General features: G+C 40.9%; 6 protein-coding genes across 7 annotated transcripts; all 6 read left to right on the forward strand.

Moving 5' to 3' along the window:
* The first annotated feature begins 8,594 nt into the window (after positions 1–8,594).
* Positions 8,595–12,956, forward strand: LOC126783168 (probable galacturonosyltransferase 6). Of its 2 annotated transcripts, none has more exons than XM_050508581.1 (9): positions 8,595–8,944; positions 9,045–9,079; positions 9,312–9,353; positions 9,441–9,594; positions 9,677–9,756; positions 10,447–10,742; positions 10,968–11,325; positions 11,578–12,096; positions 12,208–12,956. In XM_050508581.1, exons 1-9 carry the CDS (start codon positions 8,833–8,835, stop codon positions 12,481–12,483), a joined length of 1,872 nt encoding a protein of 623 aa, XP_050364538.1. In that variant the 5' UTR covers positions 8,595–8,832; the 3' UTR covers positions 12,484–12,956. The 2 variants fall into 2 exon arrangements, with proteins under 2 accessions (XP_050364538.1, XP_050364539.1); XM_050508582.1 differs by having other exon boundaries at positions 9,683–9,756.
* A 116-nt stretch (positions 12,957–13,072) lies between these two features.
* On the forward strand, positions 13,073–14,115 carry LOC126783169 (photosystem II reaction center W protein, chloroplastic). Its single transcript, XM_050508584.1, has 2 exons — positions 13,073–13,308; positions 13,648–14,115. The coding sequence occupies exons 1-2, from the start codon at positions 13,212–13,214 to the stop codon at positions 13,959–13,961; spliced, it is 411 nt and encodes a 136-aa protein (XP_050364541.1). The 5' UTR covers positions 13,073–13,211; the 3' UTR covers positions 13,962–14,115.
* Positions 14,116–15,658: 1,543 nt separating this feature from the next.
* Positions 15,659–17,419, forward strand: LOC126784128 (uncharacterized). The gene is made up of 2 exons (XM_050509614.1): positions 15,659–16,873; positions 16,997–17,419. The coding sequence occupies exons 1-2, from the start codon at positions 15,659–15,661 to the stop codon at positions 17,417–17,419; spliced, it is 1,638 nt and encodes a 545-aa protein (XP_050365571.1).
* Positions 17,420–17,438: 19 nt separating this feature from the next.
* Positions 17,439–18,113, forward strand: LOC126784129 (uncharacterized mitochondrial protein AtMg00860-like). The gene has a single exon (XM_050509615.1). It carries the CDS (start codon positions 17,439–17,441, stop codon positions 18,111–18,113), a length of 675 nt encoding a protein of 224 aa, XP_050365572.1.
* Positions 18,114–21,205: 3,092 nt separating this feature from the next.
* On the forward strand, positions 21,206–23,981 carry LOC126783214 (U3 small nucleolar RNA-associated protein 18 homolog). Its single transcript, XM_050508633.1, has 2 exons — positions 21,206–21,514; positions 22,093–23,981. Exon 2 carries the CDS (start codon positions 22,121–22,123, stop codon positions 22,988–22,990), a length of 870 nt encoding a protein of 289 aa, XP_050364590.1. The 5' UTR covers positions 21,206–21,514; positions 22,093–22,120; the 3' UTR covers positions 22,991–23,981.
* On the forward strand, positions 22,995–23,815 carry LOC126784130 (U3 small nucleolar RNA-associated protein 18 homolog). The gene is made up of 2 exons (XM_050509617.1): positions 22,995–23,003; positions 23,054–23,815. Exons 1-2 carry the CDS (start codon positions 22,995–22,997, stop codon positions 23,813–23,815), a joined length of 771 nt encoding a protein of 256 aa, XP_050365574.1.
* Positions 23,982–24,805: the final 824 nt, after the last annotated feature.

Below are 24,805 nucleotides of genomic sequence, written 5' to 3' on the forward strand. Positions count from 1 at the left end.
CAACCCTAAGAGAATAGGAGGTCAGTTTAAGCACGCCTTAGTCTTTTAAAATCATCGCCTGCAATGCCAAATTTCATTTCGTGATTTGTTAAAAATCTTAATAAGAAAAGTATTTTAAAAAACATCTCTATTAATTAAGGTAATTTGCATACGTAATGCTAAACCTCATATTCCTATAATGCCATTGATTTATTAAATTATCTACATATTGTTCCGGGAGAATTACTATTCTACCCTTGTGTGTGTCTTAGCCTAATAGGTTTCCTGTTAGGAGATATATTAGCATCTCCGTAATAGATTAGGACTCCGAATCCTACGGGATTGTGGTTTTGTAATGCCTATATATAGGCCCCCATATCATTCAATAATACACAATTATTTCATCCTGAAACACGTTATCAGCATGTTGCCCTAAAACCCTGAACTTTTAGAGCCATAGAAATTTTTTTTTCTCTTCTCCACCGCCGCCCACCGTCGTCTCCGGCCTCCGGCATCTCCTCGTCGGCGCAGCCCCTGCTCGCCGTTGTTGCAGCCCCCTCGCTGCCCCTGCATGCACGCACGGAGCCCCGCACGCAGCCCTGCACACTGCCCCTGCACGCACGCACGCAGCCCCGCACTGCAGGCCCTGCTCGCTGCCCCTGCATGCACGCACGCAGCCCTGCACGCACGCACGCAGCCCCGCACGCAGATTCTGCCCTGCAGCCCCTGCGACCCCCCCTGCATGCAGCCCTTGCATGTAGCCTCTGCAGCCCCGCAGCCCCACAGGGTCTCTTCCACATTCGCTCCACAAAAACATCTTTTTGCCCCGCAAGACCCCGCATCAGAGGATTCAAAATTGCTCATCCCGCATATCTGCGCAAGAAACGCGTACTGCACAAGCAAACTCTTTGTTCAAGAGAAGCTACTCCCGTCTTCTCTACCCTTTTGGGCCTATGGCCTGCCGAGCACAATAGCCATTTGGGCTTCATACTATATTTTCTTTTCCTTTTCCTTTTCCTTTTTCCTTTTTCTTATTTCATTATTTAAATGTTCATTGGCACGTTTTTATTTCTAACGATATTTCACGTGCTCGTATAGGAAAAATCATTGCTCGTCGTACTATGGTGATGACATTCATGCCGCGATGGACGATACTTTTGCCATCTACATACGATTTCGATCGTATCCTCCCAAGATTTTTATGTCATCGGACGAAGATCGAAAAAGGAATTCAACAAGTAACTTCATGCATGACGATCGATTTGCAGAGATATGCGGTCTATTTGGCAGACCAACAAGTATGTTTTTCTTAAAGTTGCTGCTTTTGAAGATATATATATAAATTATCGGGCGCTATTAGCCTTTTTCATGTCTTCTTTTCCGGCCTTTCTTATAACGCCGATGAGACCAAAGAGGGATACGATTCCCCTCTTGGTCGACGTTTTTCGTGTGACGGTCCTGGGGGAGTCACGTTATTATTTAAAAAGGAAGATATCGATTTCGTGTGGTCGCCTGAGTGCACCGCTGTTTTGGGTGCGATCATGAGAATCGCCGATATGCATCGATTATTTTGTGACCATATACATCACAACCCTTCTAATTCCGGTTACATACTTGAATAGTTTCGATTATTCGAAACCTATACAACCCTCGTTTCTTATGGATGCGTCGCCATCGCAACTGTTATTTGAATGTTTGAATTTTCTTAAACCCATGTCTATAAACGATAATCCCAAGGTCTACGTACTCATTTATTTGAGTTGATTCATTACTCTGATGCAGCACTATTTGCTGACAAAAAGATCCCAAAAATAACGAATTCTATGGGACACACTTAAAAGTGATTTAATGAACGTCTATGACGTTGTATTATCAGAGTTGACCTTGATGCATACTCCACATCAAAGAAACGAATGCCATTTTTGGCACCTGTATCTATTTCTTGAGGGAATTTTGGAGATGGAACCGTAACATTCTTCCATTCTCAAGTAAGCACATTTTTTAGCCTCCGGCTAAGGCTCCGCCCAATCCGATATGCAAGATTTTGTTGCTACAGACTTTTGATTAGTCATTCTATTTTGACTATATCTTCTGCTTACTATTTTTCAAGTATGACGTTGGCATTGCCATGATTATTGCTCGACTTTAGCTTAAATCGTCTATTGGAATTGAAAGCTTGTTTGTGTTGTATTAAATATTGGCATATTCTATAAAATTTCTCGTATTTCTTGTTTACAAGATTGACTCGTGAGAATTTTATTTGCCTTGGCTTAGCATGTATGGTCAACGTTTGCAACTCACGTGGTTTTTAAATTGGCCGCTTTTGGGTTACATGGGACCCCAATAGCACTACATTGTGATTTTGGACCTTAAAATTTGGAAAACGGACCTCGGAACGTCAAAATTGACGTCGTTTTTCCCGGTTACTATTCCGGCATTTCCGGAACGTTTTCTGGTGCTTTACCGGCGTATTCACCGCCTTCCGACCATTTTCCGGCGTTTCCGGCACCGCCATCCGGTTCCGGACGGCGTTCCCTGTCGAACCTGAAGTTACGGCCTCCATACCGGCCAGCTCCGGCCGCCGCCGGCCAGTTTTCCGGCAATCGGTGCCGCCGGCTTCCAACGAATTTTTTCTGTCGTTTCTCGTCATGTCTTCCGCATATTTCAGCAGTTCTTGCTGCCACGTTTTCCCAGTCCAAATTTCACCCGGTTTTGAGTTATATTGACATGGTTTTCCGGTTAATTTTCCGGTTTTCTCCAAGTCGTTTCATAGCTCAAATGATTTTATTATTATTGGTGACCACCCGTACCACATGGAAGGTTTTCCACCGTAATTGTTTGGTATTCAACTGCTCTAATACCATGTTTTTCCAACTCTTAAGTTGAAGAATGTAGTTCTATTGCCATGTGATACATTCGATGGGATTGCCATTTGTTTCGATCCCCTCTCTTACAATATCCTACGGCGTATTGTATAGAGAAGTTCACCGCGTCGTTGACTCTCTTAATCTTCATTTTGAGAAGTTCACCGCCGTGAAATCGAGTGTCTTGCTAATTGCGTAACCACCCACACTGTCATACGGCGCAGGTAGTTGTTTTACGGATCTCGTGCGGAGATTGTGTTGTATATCTTCGTGCCTTGCTAAGTTTTAAAGGCCATACATGCCAATGATGGATTTTCATCTTGATATTTGTGTTAAGAATGGAGAGGAATAAATCTGTCAGATTTCATTGACAGTATCTTTTTCAAGCTTCGACAGTAGCTTTGTTAGCCTGCAGACATCGTTTTGCTTGCGTGCAACAGTAGCTTTATGTAACTCAAGATTCTTTGAATCATGGGTTCGGTTTTACTGTCTTCTCGGTTTTGACATGATCGTTTTTTTGTCATTTTGAACAAGATATGATGATTCGAGTTCTTTGAAATTCACATTATCATATATTTTTCATGTTCACGAAGCGATTGGAGGACCACCTCACCCATGCTCTACACGGTGAGGCCGAGCCTGCCTATTTCGGCGGCTCCGTGGCATTAAGGCCGTCGGTGGCGGCATCCCCTCCTTCACAGGAGCTTGTGATGCCTCCCGTGTTTTCTAATGCCTCCATGGTAATCTCTGATGCTCATCGCTCATTTTGCAAAGCTTGTTCTTTTGCTAGATTTCGAAGAAGTCCTTATTTGCTAATGCTCCAACCGAGAACATTCCATTCTTACGAAGTATTTAAGGTGACATTAGTGGACCCTATACTACTGAATGTGGACATTTTTCGGTATTTTTATGGTATAGGTTAAGAGCATCGACGCGTTGGTCACACGCCGCTTTGCTTTCCACAAGAAACGCTGCATTCGCTAAAGTTTTTAGCTATGATCATCATCCTAAGGGCTCACCACCCTTCCTATCCTCTCAAATCTATTTGAATGGATACCATTGAAGAGTTCACCCCCACGACTTTGATGATTTCGTTTTGCATATCTACTGGGATCGTCGTTGAACATATTATTCCTCATGTTCATTCACTGTACGATCTAGCAGAGCTCGGACTTGGTTATGGGTACTAACCTGCCAATTTTTGCATGGAGATATGTAATGATGTTGCATGCAGCGACACTTATTCGTTTCAGACCCACAACTTGCCAAGCGTTTAGTGCGTACCAGATGGTCACTGGATACGGTCCCAACGTTCTTTTCACTAACGCCTATTTGGTTAAATTTATTTATGTGCCTCTATTGTAGTTATCTCAATGGGTCTACTTGAAACGATTAAGTATTCTAGTTGGTTATGATTTATGAATCACAAACACTTGTGTGCTATTTCCAATCTACAACCGTTGATCTCTATCCTGCGATATTAGCAGACGGTCACTTTGATGAGACATACTTCCCGTCGTTAGGGGGAGATATGGAATGCTCCCATTCTGGTTTTAACGCCAGGAATTGACGTGGTGTGGCACTATGTCTCATTAAGATCCCACACTACTCAAAGTGAGTAAATGTGCAACGCATTATCGACCTCCAGAAAGTCAAAAATTCGATGCTCAATGACTTTACCGATATTGCGAAAATGACGAGATCGCACATAAATGCTGTGATGTGCCGGTAAGGTTGGAACTCTCAGAATATGAGAGAATTTCATATGACCTGGTCCTAGCACCGTTGGCACCATCCTTGACAGTGGGAAGGAAGCCGGCGATGGCACCATCGTACGTTGTGGTGTTGTCGGCGCCCGTGGTATTGCACCATAAAACAAGGGTGGAAAACGCAAAGATGGACTAGTAAGGGTCATAGCTTCGGTCTTGGCTCCTACCTAGATGAGGGGGAGACTATTATTCTCTGGAATCAAAACCAGAAAGAAGCGAAGTGCGTAGGCACAAGTATTTCGCCCATCATCAAGAGATATCCTCTAAACATGTGTATCAACTAAGTTTTTGTGGGACGCTACAGACTCATTTTGTTGATGTTAGAGAAGAATAGAAATCTCACGAATTGATCGTATACAGCGCGCGCGTGTGTTTAATGGATTGATCTCCCATGATTAATGATGTATTCACTTATGCTCTTATTCCGTTGTAAAGCATCAACGATGAGCAACTTGACCGAAGTGGAAAGAATCAATACAGGTTGAACTAGACTTGTTATGTTGGTCGTTGTTCGTAAGTGTAATGAGAAAGATGAAGTCATGCGATATATGCAGGACTTATGCAATACTTGTCTCATTATCCTAGTATTGACTATGATGAGTTATATTCTCTCGTTATGGACATAATTGTTTTCCGCTACTTGATCAGTAGTAGTGTCCATGAAAACTGATTTGCAGCATATGATAGTGGTCATAGAATATCTGTAAAGGGATCTTGACGCAGATATGAGAGTGCCCGAGGGACTTTAAATGCCTCCAGACCACGGAGAGATTATGTAATCAGATTGCGACGTTCGAGAGAACGTAGTACAATCGGTTGTAAGAACTCATACCCATATGTGTTCATATGAAGCTAATTCTTGATTCTCTATTCCGTCTAAGTATAGATGATGAAGAGATTCAATGAGCTATACATTCATACATGTTAGTGTTGTTGGGACACTATTGCTTTCATTATGATGTGATTAACTATGCGCCTATGCATTGTCATTGGACTTGCATTGCTTCTTTGACATGGGTTTAGTTCTACACTTAGTGAACCAACACAAATCCTATCCACACCAACGCCGCCAGCAGCTCCAGCAACATCAACGTACGCCTTGGTGTAGCAGTCGACACTGGTAGCGTAGAGGATGCGTACAGTTCCGTCTTGGACCAAAATCAGTCCTTCATTGGTCCATTCCCCCATTTTTTTCGCGAAAGACACATTAAATGTGACAAATCAGAATCTGTCTAGTTTCGTAGGTCAACTTAAACGAGACTTACAGGACAGCTCGCTCGATGAAATATGGTGAAATTGGTACCGTTGGAAAGGTCTATGTGACTACTTTCCAGGGACATCAACCTTTCGTTCATAGCTATCATATTGAGTGAGTTATGACCGTTTTAGCAAAGTAGGACAGTTCTGTCCGGAAATTTCCAAGTCAGTCAACTTCGACAGAGCATTGTGAACTACTCCGATTGGATGAGGTTGTGAACCTTATGTCACTGGAAAGCCACGGGTGTCTACTTTTCAGAACATTTTACGGTTCGCTGATACCTATTTTGACGAAGAAGTTATGGCCGTTTAAGTGAGTGAAGGTCATTCTACCCGAGAATCTGATTTTCATTGCAAACTCTTATTTTGAGTTGTTATGCAATCTTGTTTCCTAAGATCTAAGTTTGGCTAAGTATAGCATGTATGATCTAAGGATGTGTGGCTAGATTAATGATTAATCATTGGCCCAAGACTACGTTTGAGAAGCATGTAATGAACGTTGTATACGTTGTTCTTTGTACTCCATGATTATGGCACTAATCAGGGGGAGTTGTTTCGTAGACTTCAGGGGGAGTCTACCTCACATGATGCTATCAAATGTAAACGGTGCGTTGTGCTCTTTTTCCCTTCGATCAAGCTTTTGTTTTTACTCAAGAGGTTTTTATTTTGCTTGACAAGGTTTTTACCGAGGCAACGATGTGTGCACCATGCAACCTAGGCATGCGACACAAGGGGGAGTGTTCCAGGAGAATTATTATTCTACCCTTATGTGTGTCTTAGTCTAATAGGTTTCCTGTTAGGAGATAGATTAGCATCTCCGTAATAGATTAGGACTCCGAATCCTACGGGATTGTGTTTTTGTAATGCCTATATATATGCCTCATATCATTCAATAATACACAATTATTTCATCCTAAAACACATATGATATTTATTTAGATAAAGGATAAGAAAGTAAAACGATAACAAATATACGGGAATACACGTTTTAATATTAATTGAGTTGTAGAAATGTTGGTTTATGAGGTAAATAAGATATCTTTTTACAAGAGCACGTCTTTCAAGGTGTTTGTATTAAGGCTAGTAATATATTATGACACGTTTATTAAATTTGAATGAAAATTATCATGGATAAAATTAATTAGGAATATGAGACATAATAGATTTGGATGTGGAGATTTCAATTATATTGAACTGTTATTTCAACATGAAATTAGAACATAAAAAATATTAATTACAATTGATGTTATTTACTTACCATCATAATCAAAATTATAATTAATTTGATTACTGAAATACCCTTATAAATCTATGAAGTCGCTTATTTCTTCTACCAATCAACAGTGCTACTATGCTACACTAACTTTTACAATCAGAACGACATACAAATGTCACTATACCAATTTTATTTTCCTTTAACACCCAATAAGACAAATCAATTCCAATTAAATTTCACTTATCGATCATAAATTATGTAAATAAAAGAAAATATTAGAGAATATTATTAGGAAAAAAAAAAGACGAACTGGCTTTAAGTACTTCCGTAGAATATATGTGATTGTTTATTTGTGGGTTTTAACAATATTATATATATATTCTCAATTTAGGTTAAACAATTTGGAAATATTCTCAAATAAATTAGGGTAGTTTAGGTAACAAAAATTGATACCAGAACTGATGTGAATGTTATTGACAAAATTTTCATTTTCTTTAAATTATTTTTTCAAAACGATGTGGTTTAAAAAAAATTTGAAAAGCACTCATATATCGACCCGATATATCGTCATTTGACTTGATTTTTCAGGTTGACCGATATAATAGACCAATAAATAACTTATCGTTTTCTTCATATCGGGGATATATCGGGATATTTAAAACATTGGATCAGACTATAGAGTATAGACTAAGTTTCAAAGGGAAGAGGTACATCAAATTCTTGCCAACTTCAAATTTCACCAACAAGCATATAGACTTTATTGCATATCCAAATATTATACATGTAGTTGGTAAATCACACCAACGTTTACTATATTTTAATTTATTTCATATATCATGTATCCGTGTAAATTTACACCAATTACACAATTATTTTAAAAACAAAATAGTTTGTTTTGATTTATATACTTCTCACTACCCACAATCTTCTCTTAATTTTAAGTCATCTCCTACTTCCCTTACTGATCCTCATTTCCAACTTCAAATTTCAATTTTCAAACCTTTAGCATGCTTCATGGCTAAAAACTTCCAATCATTGGTTGGCATGGATTTTCCACAATATATACTTGGATTTGTATCAACCAAAAACCAAAGCATACACACAGTAGTCCACATGATGAGTAAATATTGATCATAACTTCAGGGAGCCACCACCATATAATCTGCTCCAAAATCTTACTATACACTCCACACCCCTAAAATTAGGGCATTACTCTATTCCACCCATCACTCCCTCTAAAATGGACTCTCTCTAACATAATCACATAAATGGTAACACACACAATTCCGAACCTTCCTTTCTCAATTACTATTATCATGTAAAATTGTTTATCAAACCACAAATAGAATTACAAAGTAGCCATTGATTTGATTTGGACCAATACCATAATTTTTGGGTAAATAATACCCAAAAAGGAAAAAAAATAGAAGAAAATAAAAACCATCCTTGCCTAACAGACCAAGAACATGGCCGAACAAGCCTATTCACACTACCACGGTCTCCCTCCTGTCTCTCTCTCTCTCTCTCTCTCTCTCTCTCTCCAAAAACCACGACCCAAATTCTCTGAAAACCCTAGCTTTCTCTTCTCTCCCCATTTTTCAATTATCAGTCAAAAAATAAAGGTTGCTTCTTTACCTTTCTCTCTGGTGTTTCTTGTATTCGAAGCATCGAATTTTACCGTGATCCAGGAAGCCCCAATTGAAATGCAGTATTGGAAGGAGGAGTAGAAACCCTAGGTTGACCATTGATGAAGCCATTTCGTCGATGCCAGAGGATCCTCATCCTCTCTTTGCTTTCGCTCTCTGTTTTCGCTCCAATCCTCTTCGTCTCCCAGAGGCTCAAGAATCTCAATTATACTGGTATTTGAATACGTATCTTGATCGTATATTGGTGATTTGGTTATGTGTTTGATTTGTGTTTAGTGAGTAATTTTGTGTTTTTGGCTTTGGATTGTGGCAGGGCGGAAGGAATTCATTGAAGATTTGTCCAATATTGTATGAATCTTAAATCTTTGCTCCCAAATCTCAGTTTTTTATTTTGTGTTTAATCATATTAATTTTTTTGATTTCAGAAAATAAGAAAGCTAAAGGTTGGATTTAGCTTTAATTATAGTTTTTAGGAATTGGGGCGTGTTCAAGATCAAAGCTTTTAGTTATACTGTGATTTGGATAGTATTGGATTGAGGGTATTGTGTATTGAAGTGGAGACTTTTTTTTTTGAGTGCAGAAATACAGGACTGATGCCTTGAAGCTTAGTGCTGTTGAGCAGGTAGTCGAAAGTTCGCTTTTGATATGGTTTCAGCCAAGATAGTCGAAAGTTTGTTTTACGGCATTTGATTTTGGTTTGTGATCTTAGGAAGCGGGCGAAGGTTTGAAGGAGCCCAGGAATGTTTTGTACGAAGATAAGGATGTAGTGTCTGTGGTTAGTTACAGTCTTGGTGAGAATAAAGAGGATACGGGATCTGGAGATGTTGGAGATACTACTGATATGGCGGAGAGGACTGGACATGGTTGGTATATAGTGAATATGTGTTGTGTTTTCGTTGTTTGCTGCTTTCTCTTGTTATTTATTGTGAGTCTGCTTCCTTCTAGTTTCAGGAACCAATGGTGAGAGCAAAGAAGGAGATATACAATATCAGCAGAGAGAAATATCATCTGCTTCTGGTGAAAAGGTATTAATTTTATATCTATCATGTGGTCACCAGATTGAGAGAAGAATGAAAAGGAAAGGAACCTGAAGGTTCACATTATATTTGAAATATATTTTGCACTGATCCAACAAGTTTAGTATGGAACGTCATGCTTTATGAAATTTTGAAAAGTGAAATTATTACTTATCATTTCAGAAGGATTTAACCCTAAATGTGTAGAACTATGATTTACCAATATTAGCTTATTGTGTCTTCACTGTATGGAGAGAACTAATTTTATGCACGACAATGTAGAAGTGTTCTTACCATTTATGTGATTTGTGTAAGCACATGGCAGCACGACATTTTTTATGAGGACTCCTTTTTCATGCATAAGATGTCTGTTCTTAGATTGGATAGTCATTTGGTTATGATTGGGATTTTTCTGCGTAGGTTAATAACAATATGAGCATTTGAAGATATTATTTCCTGTACAATGGGTGAATTGGGAATGAATTGTAAAGGATCATGATTTAGTATGGTAACTGTAAGTGTTGGCTGCACACCATTGTTTTTATTTCATGCGCAATGGGTGAATTCAATACACAGTGTAAAGGATCATGATTTAGTATGGTGACTGCAGAAGTTGGCGGGCACGCCATCTTTTTCTTATCATATTAGCACGCTTTATCTTCAATGGTAAATTAGTAAATTATATGGTTTTGGTTACAGGGGAAAGTTAACCAAGCATTGGTCCAACATGAACAGAATGTAATATCTCAGTCAAGGAAAGAAATAGATCAGAGAATAAAAGAGATCAAATCAAATCACCCTGTTCCGAAAATGAATTCAAATATCCAGAGAGTGACAGACAAAATAAATGAGATGAAAGATCAGATGATTAGAGCTAAAGCATACATGACTTTTGCACCGCCTAACTCACAGTTGGTGAAGGAGTTGAGAGCTCGTAGTAAAGAGGTGGAACATGTGGTTGGGAGAACCCACAAGGATTCTGATTTATCTCGGAGGTAAAAGTGATTTGTACTTATGTTTTCATCTTGCATTACTTGCTATCAAACACACTAAACATGTCATGATCAATTTTCCAGACTTTGAAAATAAAGAATGCAATTAGTTACATGAGTAAATATAAAGGTTGTGGAACACCATTTTTCATTTAGTCTTCCTAAGAGAGAGGTTGCTGTAAGCTGATCCTTGTTTTTGGTCTGATTATCTAAATTGGTGATTTGCAGTGCCTTGCAGAAAATGAGAAACCTGGAGGCCTCACTATCAAAAGCTAGTCGTGCTTTCCCGGACTGCTCTGCCATGACCACAAAACTACGTTCTATGACTCACAGTGCTGAAGAGCAAGTTGGGTTGCAGAAGAAGCAAGTCAGATTTCTTTATCACCTTGCTGGAAGCACTACCCCCAAAGGTCTTCATTGTCTTTCGATGCAGTTAACTGCAGAGTACTTTGCTATGGAGTCCAAGGAGAGGCAATTTCCTAACCAACACAAGTTGCCTGATCCACAGCTCTATCATTATGCTGTCTTCTCCGACAATGTTCTGGCATGTGCAGTGGTTGTAAATTCCACTGTTTCCACTGCACTGGTAAATTCAACCAGCCTTCTTAATATTACTTTCAAGTTTTTTGTTTAATTTCCATTATTTTTCTTTTGGGGCAAAAATCAATATTAAAAGCGTGATTCTGTCAAGCCTAAGCCAAACCATTCAAGTTGATCCCATCTTTAAATAGTTGCATGTTTCTAGGATGCTATATATCACACAGATTATTTATACACTCGATCCTAAGTACTAACATGCAATGTTGGTGTTTCTTACTTCTGGCGTAATGATGTGCAGGAACCGGAGACGATTGTTTTCCATGTGGTGACTGATTCCCTCAATTTTCCAGCATTGTCAATGTGGTTCTTATTGAATCCTCCTGGAAAAGCCACTATCCAAGTCCAGAGCATAGAGAGTTTTGAATGGTTGGCTTCCAAGTATAAAAGACCATTAATTCAGAAGTCCACTGATCCTAGATATACTTCTGAACTCAACCACCTCCGTTTCTATCTGCCTGACATCTTCCCTGCATTGAATAAGATCGTGCTATTTGACCATGATGTTGTAGTTCAAAGGGATCTATCTAGACTGTGGAGTGTTAATCTGAAGGGAAAAGTTAATGGCGCAGTTGAGACTTGCCGAGATAATGAGCCGTCATCTTTAGAGATGGAAACATTTATTAACTTCTCAGATCCATATGTGGCAAATAGGTTTGACGTCAATGCATGTACATGGGCATTTGGCATGAACTTGTTCGATCTTCATAACTGGAGAAAACATAAGCTAACAACCCTGTACCATAAATACATGCAATTGGTAATAATCCTTCATAGCTTATTTCTAATGCATTTTTTTTCCTGGTTATAAAATATGAAGGTCATTCTGCAATCTATTAGTAATGTTTGTTTTGTTGGGTGTTGATTGCAGGGTTCAAAGAGGCCATTGTGGGTGGCTGGAAGTTTGCCTTTAGGTTGGATCACCTTTTATAACCAGACATTGGCATTAGACAGGCGATGGCATGCTCTTGGACTGGGTTATGAATCTGGTGTGGCTCAGGGGGATGTGGAGCGAGCAGCAGTGATACACTATGATGGAATCATGAAGCCCTGGTTAGATATCGCAATTGGGAGGTACAAGGGTTATTGGAGCAAATATCTCGACTATGATCACTCTCATCTGCAGCGGTGTAATATTCATGCATAGTCATCTTTTGTAGTGGTAGCCAACTCATACCACATGATTTGGATGATGGAACTTCTGCAGTTGTTCACTCCATTCATTCTTTTAACGATTCTTCGATGTAAAGTTCCTTGCCATTCTTTCCCCAATTTTTTCTGGGCATGAAATCTTGTAGGAGCTGAGCTGAGTCAAAGTATAGGAACAATAGGTTTTAATAAGTGCCCCTGGGAATACTGTATCGGTGTTCTGTATGTACATAACTTGTTCCAACTCCCTTCTTTCAACCTTTTCTTCATACCATACAATGGATGGTGTTTTTGTTTGAGCTGAGTTCCCAAGTGTTCTTTTACCTTTCTTCCCAAGTAAGTTTGTTTTATGACTTGCATAAGAGCCACATTGATTGACAAAGGAAGTGATGTGTTTCTGTGGGAATATCTGCTCCATGTAAATTTGCAGCATCAGTATTTGTCACGAGTCTTCCTCGGTAGTTTAGTTTGGACTTTTCAATAGATTATATGACAAGTGGAGAGACGTGATTGGATGTTTGGAGATAGAGGATATCTATTGAGGGGTAGCCAGATGCTAATCTATCCAAGTTGAGTGGTGCAGGGGGCACACTTTAGCCAATGATATTAATCTCTACATACTGGCAATGCATATGAAGTAATAAGCTAGACTGCAACTTCCGTCGCTAGAATCATTCGACTGCAGATTCTCTACCTCTCACCAATTCTATTTGGAGATTGAAGCTAATGGCCTCCTTCACAGCTAGCACTCCCACCTCATCTGTCACCAGGGCAGCCCTTGTGCACAAGCCATCTGTTGGGGCTCCATCCTCAACTATTCTAGGTAAGACTCTTCACTTCCTCAGTCTCACCTTACTAGGACGTACGTAGTACTAGTTCGATATATTATGTTGTTAGATTGGTATATCGGATCACCAACTATCATACTATAAAACCAGTTCGACTTGTTATGTTGTGGAAATCTCATATTGGAATACATAGTTTGATAGTTAGACTAAATGTTTGTTCAAAGTTTACTAGGCATATAATCTTAGATAGCCATGAACATGCATAACATATTAAGGTACCTAAACCTTGATGCATCGAACTTATTAGTTAGGGTCTGACTTGAATTTTATTTTCTTACATGAATTGTGTACTAATATTAAGCATCTTGATACAGCTTTGCCATCAATTGGAAACAAGGGAAAGGTGAGATGTTCAATGGAGGCAAAGCCCCCAATGAAGGAGAGCAACTCAAACATTGGTATGAGTGCATCTCTGGTAGCTGCAGCTTTGGCTTCAACCATGTCAAGCCCAGCAGCCATGGCTTTGGTGGATGACAGATTGAGCACAGAAGGAACAGGACTTCCCTTTGGTTTGAGCAACAATCTTCTTGGGTGGATCCTTCTTGGTGTGTTCGGTCTCATCTGGACTTTCTACTTCACCTACACTTCAAGTCTCGAAGAGGATGAGGAGTCGGGTCTATCCCTCTAGTTCAATTAAGCCAAGAACCCTCATGGAGGAATGTAAAAATTTCTAGTTCAAGGAGTTTGGCTGTTATTTCTAGTACTGAAATGCTTCCTTCTTTGGATGGATATAACTTGTGTACTTGATTATCCTATTATTCATCAGTCATTTCTCTTCTTAATGCCAAACATTTTCCTAGAGTCATGCAACTCATCTCCTAGTTAGGCTGTCATCTATTAGTCCATTGCACATTCATCCTCAACGAATTCGAATAGGTAGCATCTCTTTTTTCAAATATAATGGGCTAGTGTAGCTGCGTTCAAGCGGTCAAACATATATTAATGAAATTGTCGAATACAAAGGAACGTGAAGCCTAAATCCCTCAATATAAACATCTGAAATGATATCAGAAATTTCTACAAACAAATATTAAATAAAGCACTGACTAGCAACGAGTACTACTTTAATGACTTCTCAATTTTCTTACGGATTGTGGCGACATAATGAGAGATTAGTATGCACGTAACACGAGCACACAACTTAATGTCTAATAATGCAGCTCTTTGACTATGTTGCCGTCAGAAAATATATTTGCATACACTAAATTTTACTCTATCACTAGACGGTAGCAAACATTTGACAAAATAAGGAACTCACCATCTACCTAGATTTGACAAGGTACAAGGAGTGCATTCACCAAGACAAGGCACGTTTCCTCTTACTGAAAGTGTTAGGACCACTTCTATATCCTTATTCTAATCTGTTATTTATCTTACATTAGCATGTGATATTTAAGCTTAGTAGCTCTCATCATCCTTGGCTGTATTGACATGGTCTTGACCAATCATAACTGTCATCTCTGGTCCTAGAATATAGGGCACTTTTGTTGTTTACTGTGGTAGCAGACCACTCTTCTCTCTTATATTGTACTTGCAGCCCATAGGGCAGAGGAGAAATGAATATGCTTTGAACTCTCTTTATCTCTTTACTTTCTGTGTTTGTTTTCTCATCAGTACGAAACCCAGGTGACCCTATTATCTGGTATCAGAGCCGGAATGGCTTGAAACGTTCAAATTTCACTACCCTCCACCACCCCTACTTCCACCGCTCAAGTTCCACCTCTGCCTAACACCACCCCAACTGAAACAACCGATACACCTTCCACCTCCTTTCAACCCAATGAAGTCACCCAAACGCAGCTCACTGAAATCAGACAAGCCATGGAGATCCTGCGGGATGAGCTTCACCAAGGCCTCGACAACGCCGTAGACTGCCGCCGAGACTTTGAGGAACATATGGCAGCCAATATGGAGCTCTTTCAAGCCAACATCCTCAAAACTCTTACCTCCCACTATCCCCCGCAACAACCTCATGTAAGCCCATCCTCTCCCAACCTAGAGATCACTTTCGGTACGTATTCTTCATTGAGCATGGTTCCACCTACCACTCCAGCTCCCACCAGACCCACATCAACCTTCCGCTACTCTACAAACACACCTAGCTACTCCACTGCTGCTGCAATTAATTCTACTACCACTTCCCTGCCTCCATTTTCCACTGCTACTACCTCGGGCCCTCAATACAATCCATATCAAACAAATACTAACCCACTGCTTCCGCTACCACACCCTCGTCCCCAAGTACCACCAATCCTTCACCAACAACCCAATTTCCAACAACACCAACAGTTTTACAGACCACCAAAGATCAACTTACCTCGATTCATGGGCGACGACGTTGTGGGCTGGCTCGCCATGGCTGAGCGCTACATCAATGCTCAGCACATTCCGCCGGAGGAACGCGTAGCTGCCGTGGCAGCAAATTTCGGGCCCAATCCATCACTTTGGATGAACTTCTATGAACAGAGGAATCCCAATCCAACTTGGGAACAATTTGTAGTAGCTTTCATGGCCCATTTTGGTGGCGGCACCATCACAGACTACAAGACTGCTCTCTCCCATCTGCTGCAAACATCGTCAGTCGATGCCTTCATCTCCGAATTCACTCTCTTGGCTTGTAGGATTCCGGAGTGGACCAATGATGATTTTCTCTCCATGTTCCTTGGTGGCTTGAAACCAGAGATACAACATGACGTCCGGCTATTGGATCCCAGAACCTTGGCCGATGCTCAACGTATGGCTCGGAGATACGAGCGGAAGCTACAAGACAAAGCCATTAGCCGACCATCTCGCCCCTTCCCTTGGCAAACCACAAACCGCCAAACCAACCTTTACCCTGCCACATCCCTTTCATCCACCACTTCTAGCTCAAGTCAACTTCACCCCAGCCAATCCCGAACTCCAAACACTGCATCAGCTCCAAATTCAAACCCAAGACCACCAACGGGTACACCATTTTGTCAATGGTCCTCAGCTCACCAGCGAGAACGCAGAGCCCAAGGACTTTGTCTCCATTGTGATGACAAATGGTCCCCCAACCATGTGTGTAAAAACCCTGTCTTGGCCATACTCGAGGCTCTTACGCCATGTGAGCCCAGTGCATTGGAGGAGGAAGAAGTAGCATTGATCGATGCAGAACAGCCTGACCCATTACCCTTGCATGCCATCACAACCACCAATTCCCATGACATGATGAGGTTCAAGGGATCGATCAATGGCTTGCCGATCGATGTGTTTGTGGATTGTGGATCGGTGAAGAACTTTCTCAGCCCAGTCGTAGCAGCAAAGGTTGGCTGCACCATCTCTCCTCCAGCAAGAATGGGTTTCACCACTACTACAGGGGAACCAATCAAGGCTTTGGGCACTGCTGAGCATGTCACTGTCGAAATTCAGAGCTACAAATTCACTCGCTCCTTCCAATTATTGCAGGTTGTGAACTGCGATTTGTTACTTGGTTGTGAGTGGCTCAGTACATTGGGATTCATAGGCATGCATTTCGCAGAGAAGGTTATGGTTTTTACTGCTGAGAGTCGTTGTCATGTACTTAGAGGGTTGAATGACCAAACACCCACGTTTGATCAAAACGCGCTATGTGCAGTCCTTTCTTCTGACCAGTTGGACTGTTTTCAGTCCGGACCTAAGCCCAAAGTTGTGTCATAGCAGGCCCACGACCCATGTATTCAAGCCCTTCTTCATGCTTATGCCGATTTGTTCTCCACACCCACCGGCCTCCCACCCAAAAGGAACATCGATCACTGCATTCCTCTCATACTTGGCACTACTCCGGTGAATGTCAGGCCGTACCGGTACGCGCATTCCCAGAAGTCCGAACTAGAGACTCAAGTTTTGGAGATGCTTGATCAAGGCATCATTCGCCCTAGTCGAAGCCCTTATTCCTCTCATGTGCTTCTAGTGCGCAAGAATGAGCGTACATGGCGTTTTTGTATTGATTATCGTGCTCCCAATGCTGTAACGGTCAAGGATAGGTTTCCTATTCCCAATGTTGATGAGTTGTTGGATGAGCTACATGGGGTACTTACTTCACCAAGCTTGATATCCACTCCGGTTACCACCAACTTCGTATGAACGAAGATGCATCCACAAAATGGCTTTCCGTACTCATGAAGGTCACTATGAATTTGTGGTAATGCCTTTCGGCCTATCTAATGCTCCTTCTACATTTCAAGCTTTGATGAATGAATTGTTGAAATCGCTTTTGTGTAAGGGTGTATTAGTGTTCTTCGATGATATCTTAATTTACAGTAAATATCTGGAAGCTCATCTCCGACACCTTGAATCAGTTTTCTCCATCCTCCGAGCACATGAGCTGAAACTTAAGGAGTCTAAATGTGTGATTGCTCAACCAACTGTTCAGTATTTAGGCCATATCATATCCAGTGAAGGAGTTTCGGCTGACCCAGAGAAGGTTGAGTGCTTAGTTAATTGGCCCAAGCCCACTTCAGTTAAAGCCCTCAGAGGATTTTTGGGCCTGGCGGGTTATTACCGCAGATTGCTGAAAAATTTCGGGTTAATCGCTAAACCTCTAATAGAGCTTCTCAAGAAAGATCAATTCCTCTGGATGCCACAAGCAGAGGCTGCGTTCTCTGCTCTCAAGCACGCGGTCACCATCGCGCCTGTGTTGGCTCACCCCGATTTCTCTCCCCGATTTCAAGCTCCGGCATCGGAGCGGTGCTATCCCAAGAAAAGCGGCCGGTCGCATATCTCAGTAAAGCCTTGTCGGCTTCTCAACGCACTCTCTCCACATATGAGAAGGAGATGATGGCTATCATCTTTGCAGTGGGTAAATGGCGTCATTACTTGTTGGGTCATCGATTTACAATCCTCACAGATCACCAAACACTTCGACATCTCCTCAATCAGCAAATCTCTACGCCAGCGCAGCACAAGTGGTTATCGAAGTTGTTAGGCTATGATTACGTGATTGAATATCGAGGCGGCGCACAGAACACAGTCGTTGATGCTTTGTCTCGCCAATTCGAGGTCTGTGCTATTCAAACTGTATCTGCCCCTGTCTTTGATTACATTAGTTAATTGGATCAAGCTTGTCTTCGAGATGTTGAGGCTCAGGGCATTATCAAAGCTCTGCAAGAAGGCTCTCCTACCCGTGCTGGGTTTGCTTGGCTTAACAATCGCCTTATGTATAAAGGGCGCATCTATGTTCCTATTTCTTCAGAGTTTCGGCCTAAGCTTCTGTATGATTTCCATGCCTCCCCTCAAGCAGGGCACTCCGGTTATTTACATACCTATGTGCATATTGCTCGTAGTTTTGCCTAGCCCGGTATGCGTCGACAAATCAAAGAATACATAGCTACTTGTGATCAGTGCCAAAGGCAAACTTACGAGACAATTCGACCACCAAGCCTTCTACAACCATTACTGGTTCCTCAAGAGGTATATGCTGATATTTCTATGGACTTTGTTGATGGGCTGCCTCAATCTCAACATTATAATGCCATCATGGTTGTTGTAGATCGACTTTCTAAATATGCCCATTTTGTGCCCGTGGCTCACCCCTACTCTGCTTCTAGTATTGCTGCACTGTTTACAAAGGAAATCTTCTGCTTACATGGAATGCCTAAGTCCATTGTTAGTGATAGAGATCCGATCTTCATCAGCCAATTTTGGCGCGAGTTTCACAAGCTGCAGAGGACCAAACTTTGTCATAGCTCGGCATTCATCCGCAATCGGATGGTCAGACGGAAGTTGTTAATCGCTCATTAGAGCATTACTTGCGTTGTTATGTAGCAAACAAACCATCTTCATGGGTCGATCTTCTTCACTGGGCCGAGTGGTGGTATAACACCACTTTCCATGCTTCCATTTAGATGACCCTATTTGAGGCCTTATATGGCAGGGCACCCATTTCTGTGTCTCATTACTTGCCTGGTTCCACAGCAGTGAATGCAGTGGATGTAGCATTGCGCAGCCGTGATCAACTTCTCACCCAACTTAAGCAGCATTTGGAATTAGCTCGGAACCGAATGAAGCAGCAAGCTGATAAAAACCGGACTGACCGGGAATTCAAAGAGGGTGAATGGGTGTTCCTCAAGCTACATCTGTATAGGCAGCATTCCTTAGTCAAGAGACCGTCTCACAAGCTTGCTCCAAGGTTCTACGGACCATTTCAAATTGTGGCAAAGGTCGGCCAAGCGGCTTATCGTTTGAAGCTCCCTCCCTGCTCTAAGATTCATCCCACCTTTCATGTGTCACTGCTTAAGAAAAGGGTAGGAGATGATGCCCCTGTATCCACAACTCTGCCTCCTTTTGATGATAATGGTGAACTGTTATGGACACCCGAAAAGGTGTTGGACATGGCTGTTCAGAAAAGAAAGAAGCGTGTTGTGACAATGTGGCTCATCAAGTGGACTGGACTACCTGGAGAGGATGCTTCTTAAGAAGTTGCTCAGACCATTGTTGCTAAGTATCCTAACTTCGGTGCTTGAGGACAAGCACCCTCCTAAGGGGGTGGGACTTGTTAGGACCACTTCTATATCCTTGTTCTAATCTGCTATTTATCTTACATTAGCATGTGATATTTAAGCTTAGTAGCTCTCATCATCCTTGGTTGTACTGACATGGTCTTGACCAATTATAACTGTCATCTCTCTTATATTGTACTTGCAGCCCAGAGGGCAGAGGAGAAATGAATTTGCTTTGAACTCTCTTTATCTCTTTACTTTTTGTGTTTGCTTTCTCATCAGTACGAAACCCAGGTGACCCTATCAGAAAGCAATAAAATCCTAAAGTCTACTAACATGAAAAAAACATAAAATTAGAAACATAAATGATCTACTTTTATTAACCCAAGCTAGAGGCAATATAATTACCCCAGTCCAAGCCGAGGTCTCACCCAGAGGAAAAAAAAGACCACATGCTGCTAACTCAGTCCGACCCGGCTCAGCCTCTGTCAAAGCTCAATCGATGTGGACATCTCGTGATTGCCAGACTTTCGTCATCACGCCGTCATCCCCGCACCGTGAGGGGTTGCTCCGATCACACCATCCCCTTCTTGAATGTGATCGAAAAATAGCCATTAATTTGTCTATTTTGCTTCTCTCTTTCCAGTTTTAACCCTATTAATATAAGGAGGGGAAGAAGAATGAAGCAAGGGAAAACTGAGATGAAATTTTGTGGGATATATAGACTAAAAGCTCTTGCATTCTGCGGTGCAAAAAAAGATGGAAGACAAATGCAATTTGAGAGGCAAAACATCACCTCTTGCTTGTGCCATTTGATTATAGCAGTGCATTTGCTCTTACATGTGGGCGTATTTCTTTATTAAAAACAAGATTTAGAAGTAAAAAAATCAATATTAATCTATGAGTTTTTCAAAATGGTTATATAAATGAAAATTATTTCTTCATTCTCCATAATGTTTCCAAAAGTTTGATACAAATATAGAACTAATTATGTTGTGCGGAAGCAGCCAACAATCTCACACACACAAGTCCGGTAATGACGATACTCCCCCCATTTTAGTCACCTGGTGGAGTTCAGGTATGAGGTTTTCCACAAAAGACCTCGACATTAATTCAGAAGTTCACTAATCCTAGATATACCTCATAGTTTTTTGTCACGCCCCGCTAGTCTTAAGATAATTTTTCTTGGACATTTCTAAAGCAAACATAACTTAAGGAATGTATTTGAGAGCACTTAAGCATTCTAGAAGCATCCAGAACACTAGAGAATACTTTAGAACCCTCTGAAATATCATAGAAAATTATGGAAACTTATGTAAAAGTCATAGAAGTCTGAAAAACTAGGGGTGGCAGTTTCAGACGAAAAAACCGGTCCATAGGCGAAAAATACCAAACCGAAAAAGAGAAGAAAAAAAAACCGAACTAGTTCCGTTAGATTTTCAGTTTCGTGTTCGAACCGAAGTGAACCGAACTTAAGTGACGACGTTTGGCATATATGTAAATAGCAAGACTAAAACCCTCGTTCAGACTGAAAACCCTTCATTCTCTGCTCTCTGTTTCGCGCTCCACTCGACGCCGTCGTCCAATCTTCCACACCTCACCGTTGCCGGCGCTGTTCAAGTGAAATGGGTTCTCTCTCCCCAGCCCCCAAAATGAAGCAACATCTTCAAATTTGATGGAAGAAACAGAACCCATAAGTTTTTAAAAGGATTTTGTTCAAGGGGAGTTTCGAATTTTGAAGGTACGATGAAATGTGTTTACTGTGATCGCTTTTGGATTATTTTTTATCTTCCTTTTGTATATTATTACTGTTTGATCAGATGAGGATTTTGATCTTAATTAATCTACTGTGATGAGTCGATTTAGTTCTCTGCTTCTGATTATTAGCTCTGGTCTATTCTGGAATTTATATGTTGCTTTTGGTTCTATTAATTTGTACCGAAAAGTTCAATTCATAAGCAGACTGGAATAACTGGATTGCTTTGCTGTGTTTGCTGGTCTTTTGCATTTGATAGTTAAGTAGTTAGCCTTTGGTAGTCTTTCCCATTTGATATTCTAAATTATTGTTCTATAACCAATTCCTATAATCTTCTTCTGTTTGAAATCCCAAAACATGACCTTGTATTCAATTTATGTTGAAGAATTTTTGTGAATCACATAGTTCTAGACTTGTACTTTACCAATTATATGTATGAGTGAGAATCAATATGATTTTTAGCTACTCTTCATATGGTATGTAATTAGTTAGACATATTACAGGTAAGGCTGTATGTCATATTGTCAGTTACTCAATTTTGTTTTTTTGATTTGTATGTGCAGAAACTGAAACGTTGTAGCTGTGGGAGAGATGAGTTTAATATCGCAGAATGTCCCTTCAGCTTTGAAATCGAGAAAGAGCAAAAGGGAGGTTCCTGATGAACCTGCGTGTATGCAAGCGAATGATGGGAATGAAGATGGGAAAGAAATGAGTTTAGATGTTATGAGGGTGAACAAGAGAAATAAAGCGCGCAATGAGGTTGATGAGAAAGATCTGGTGGAGCAAGAGAAGGAAATGAAGAAGCTGGAGAGCTTTTTGTTTGGAAACATTTATGCGCCGGTGGAGTTTGGGAAGGAGGATGAAGAAGAGGCAGGAGATGCAGTGGATAATTGTTCTTCGCTATTCTTTGTGGATCGTTCTGCAAATAATTTGCTTATTGTTGATGAAGACGATGGAGAAGTATTGGAGGAAGAAACGAAGCAGAGGAAAGCTGTCTGGGAGGATGATGAAGAGGCAAAGGCCAATGTTAACATTGCCAAAGTTAATAGACTAAGGAAGCTGAGGAAGGAAGAGGATGAGAGTTTGCTTTCTGGTTCCAAGTATGTTTCAAGATTGAGGGCTCAGCATGTTAAGCTGAACCCTGGAACCGAGTGGGCTCAACTTGATTCAGAGCCAAGGAGCACTAGATATTCTGACGATGAATCATCAGATGATGATTATACGGCAGTAGCAGCCCATGGCTACAAAGATGTTGGAGCTGTTGATGATCTCCTTCGAACAAATGAGGATTTTGTCGTGAAGAGCAGTTCAAAGTTATTGCCTGGGCTTCTTGAATATTCAATACTGACAGATGCAAACGCAGAGGAACCTTCTAATGGTCCTATAAATTCGGTGCAGTTTCATAGAAATGCTCAGTTGCTTCTGACTGCTGGATTGGATCGAAGGCTTAGGTTTTTCTAGATTGATGGTAAACGTAATGCTAAAATCGAAAGCATCTTCATTGATGATTGTCCTATTCGGAAGGCAGCTTTCTTGCCTGATGGCTCTCAGGTTATTATAGCTGGAAGGAGGAAGTTTTTTTACAGCTTTGATTTAGTGAAGGCCAAAGTTGATCGAATAGGACCCCTTGTCGGTAGAGAGGAAAAGAGCTTGGAAGTTTTTGAGGTTTCGCCTGATTCTAGTACAATTGCCTTTGTGGGCAATGAAGGATATATCTTGTTGGTTTCCACTAAAACAAAGGAATTGATTGGGACACTGAAGATGAATGGAACTGCTCGTTCTTTAGCTTTTTCTGAAGATGGGAAGCAATTATTGAGCTCTGGCGAAGATGGACAGATTTACCACTGGGATTTGAGAACAGGAGCTTGCTTCCATATGGCTGTTGATGAAGGTTGTATAAATGGCACATCTCTGTGTACATCTCCAAATGGAAAGCTGTTTGCTGCTGGTTCAGACAGCGGGATTGTCAATATCTACAACAGTGAAGAGTTCTTAGGAGGCAAGAGGAAACCTATCAAGACAATCGAGAATCTCACAACCAAAGTAGATTTTCTCAAGTTCAATACCGATTCTCAAATACTGGCTATCTGTTCGAGCATGAAGAAGAACAGCTTGAAGTTGGTACATGTTCCATCATTGACTGTCTTCTCTAACTGGCCTCCGCAAAAGAAGACCCTGCACTATCCCCGGTGCTTGGATTTCAGTCCTGGTGGAGGTTTCATGGCCATGGGAAATGCTGCTGGAAAAGTGTTGCTTTACAAGTTGCACCACTATCATGATGCATAAGGTGAATGTGGTGAAGATGCAGTTGTACTTTTATTTGTATTATTGGAGTCTTGTTGTTGAGATTTACCGTGTTACGAGAAAACACCTGTAGTTTAGAGCCTTTATGCTCTTTGTTTTCATCTTTTTAATTTAATGTTGCACCAATTTTGAATTAAACTTTTCGTGAGTAGTTTATCTCCGTTACCTCATCAATTACTGACAACGAATAGGGATAATTGCCTCTGATCATTCCCTTTCTATTGAATGGCTGATGGCAAACCTCAAAGTGACATAATCATCGGAACAACAAACTGGATGAACATGGAATAGGCAATGTGGAAGATATACTGGTCGCTGATCGGCCTGGTATAGTCAACATGATCTTCCTATCACTGAAAAAATTCATGCATGATTTCACATGTTCACTACAGCAATCCCCAAATGGAGCACAGCTCTTTCAACATCTTTGCTGCTGGTTCAGAAATTTCGTCACTAGTTACAACGATGTTTCTATGGTTTTCAAGAAAAAAGGAGAATCTCACAACCAAATTAGAACATTAAGTTCAATACGTATGATACTGGATCTTTGGTTGAGTATGAAGAAAAGCTTGAAGTTGGTCCATCCAAGGTTTTTAATACATAAAAGGGATATTTGGATAACACAGTAGCACCGAGGTGTAGGAACCAGTAAACGGAAGTCCTCCAGATGAATTGGGAAGAGGTAGTTCGATGTCTAATAAAGCGGGAGGCCTTTGAACTATTTCTGACGCATGTAGGCAAGCACCATAAAGTGTTCCATTTTCGGTACCTGATCAAGAGTACTATAAAACTGTTTGTCATTCTGAGTACTTATGCATAGTGACATGATGGATGTTATTTGTAAAGTTCTCAATAGGTTTCTAGTACTCAGCAAAGATCGTAAAAATTCGGAATCACCAATTATTTGCATATGGAGCTACTCGGCATTCAGTGAATATTGACATCTTGTGATTGCGTGTTTCAGTTCCAGTA

The sequence above is a fragment of the Argentina anserina genome, chromosome 2 (assembly GCF_933775445.1).
Source record: "Argentina anserina chromosome 2, drPotAnse1.1, whole genome shotgun sequence".
NCBI classification, from domain to species: domain Eukaryota; kingdom Viridiplantae; phylum Streptophyta; class Magnoliopsida; order Rosales; family Rosaceae; genus Argentina; species Argentina anserina.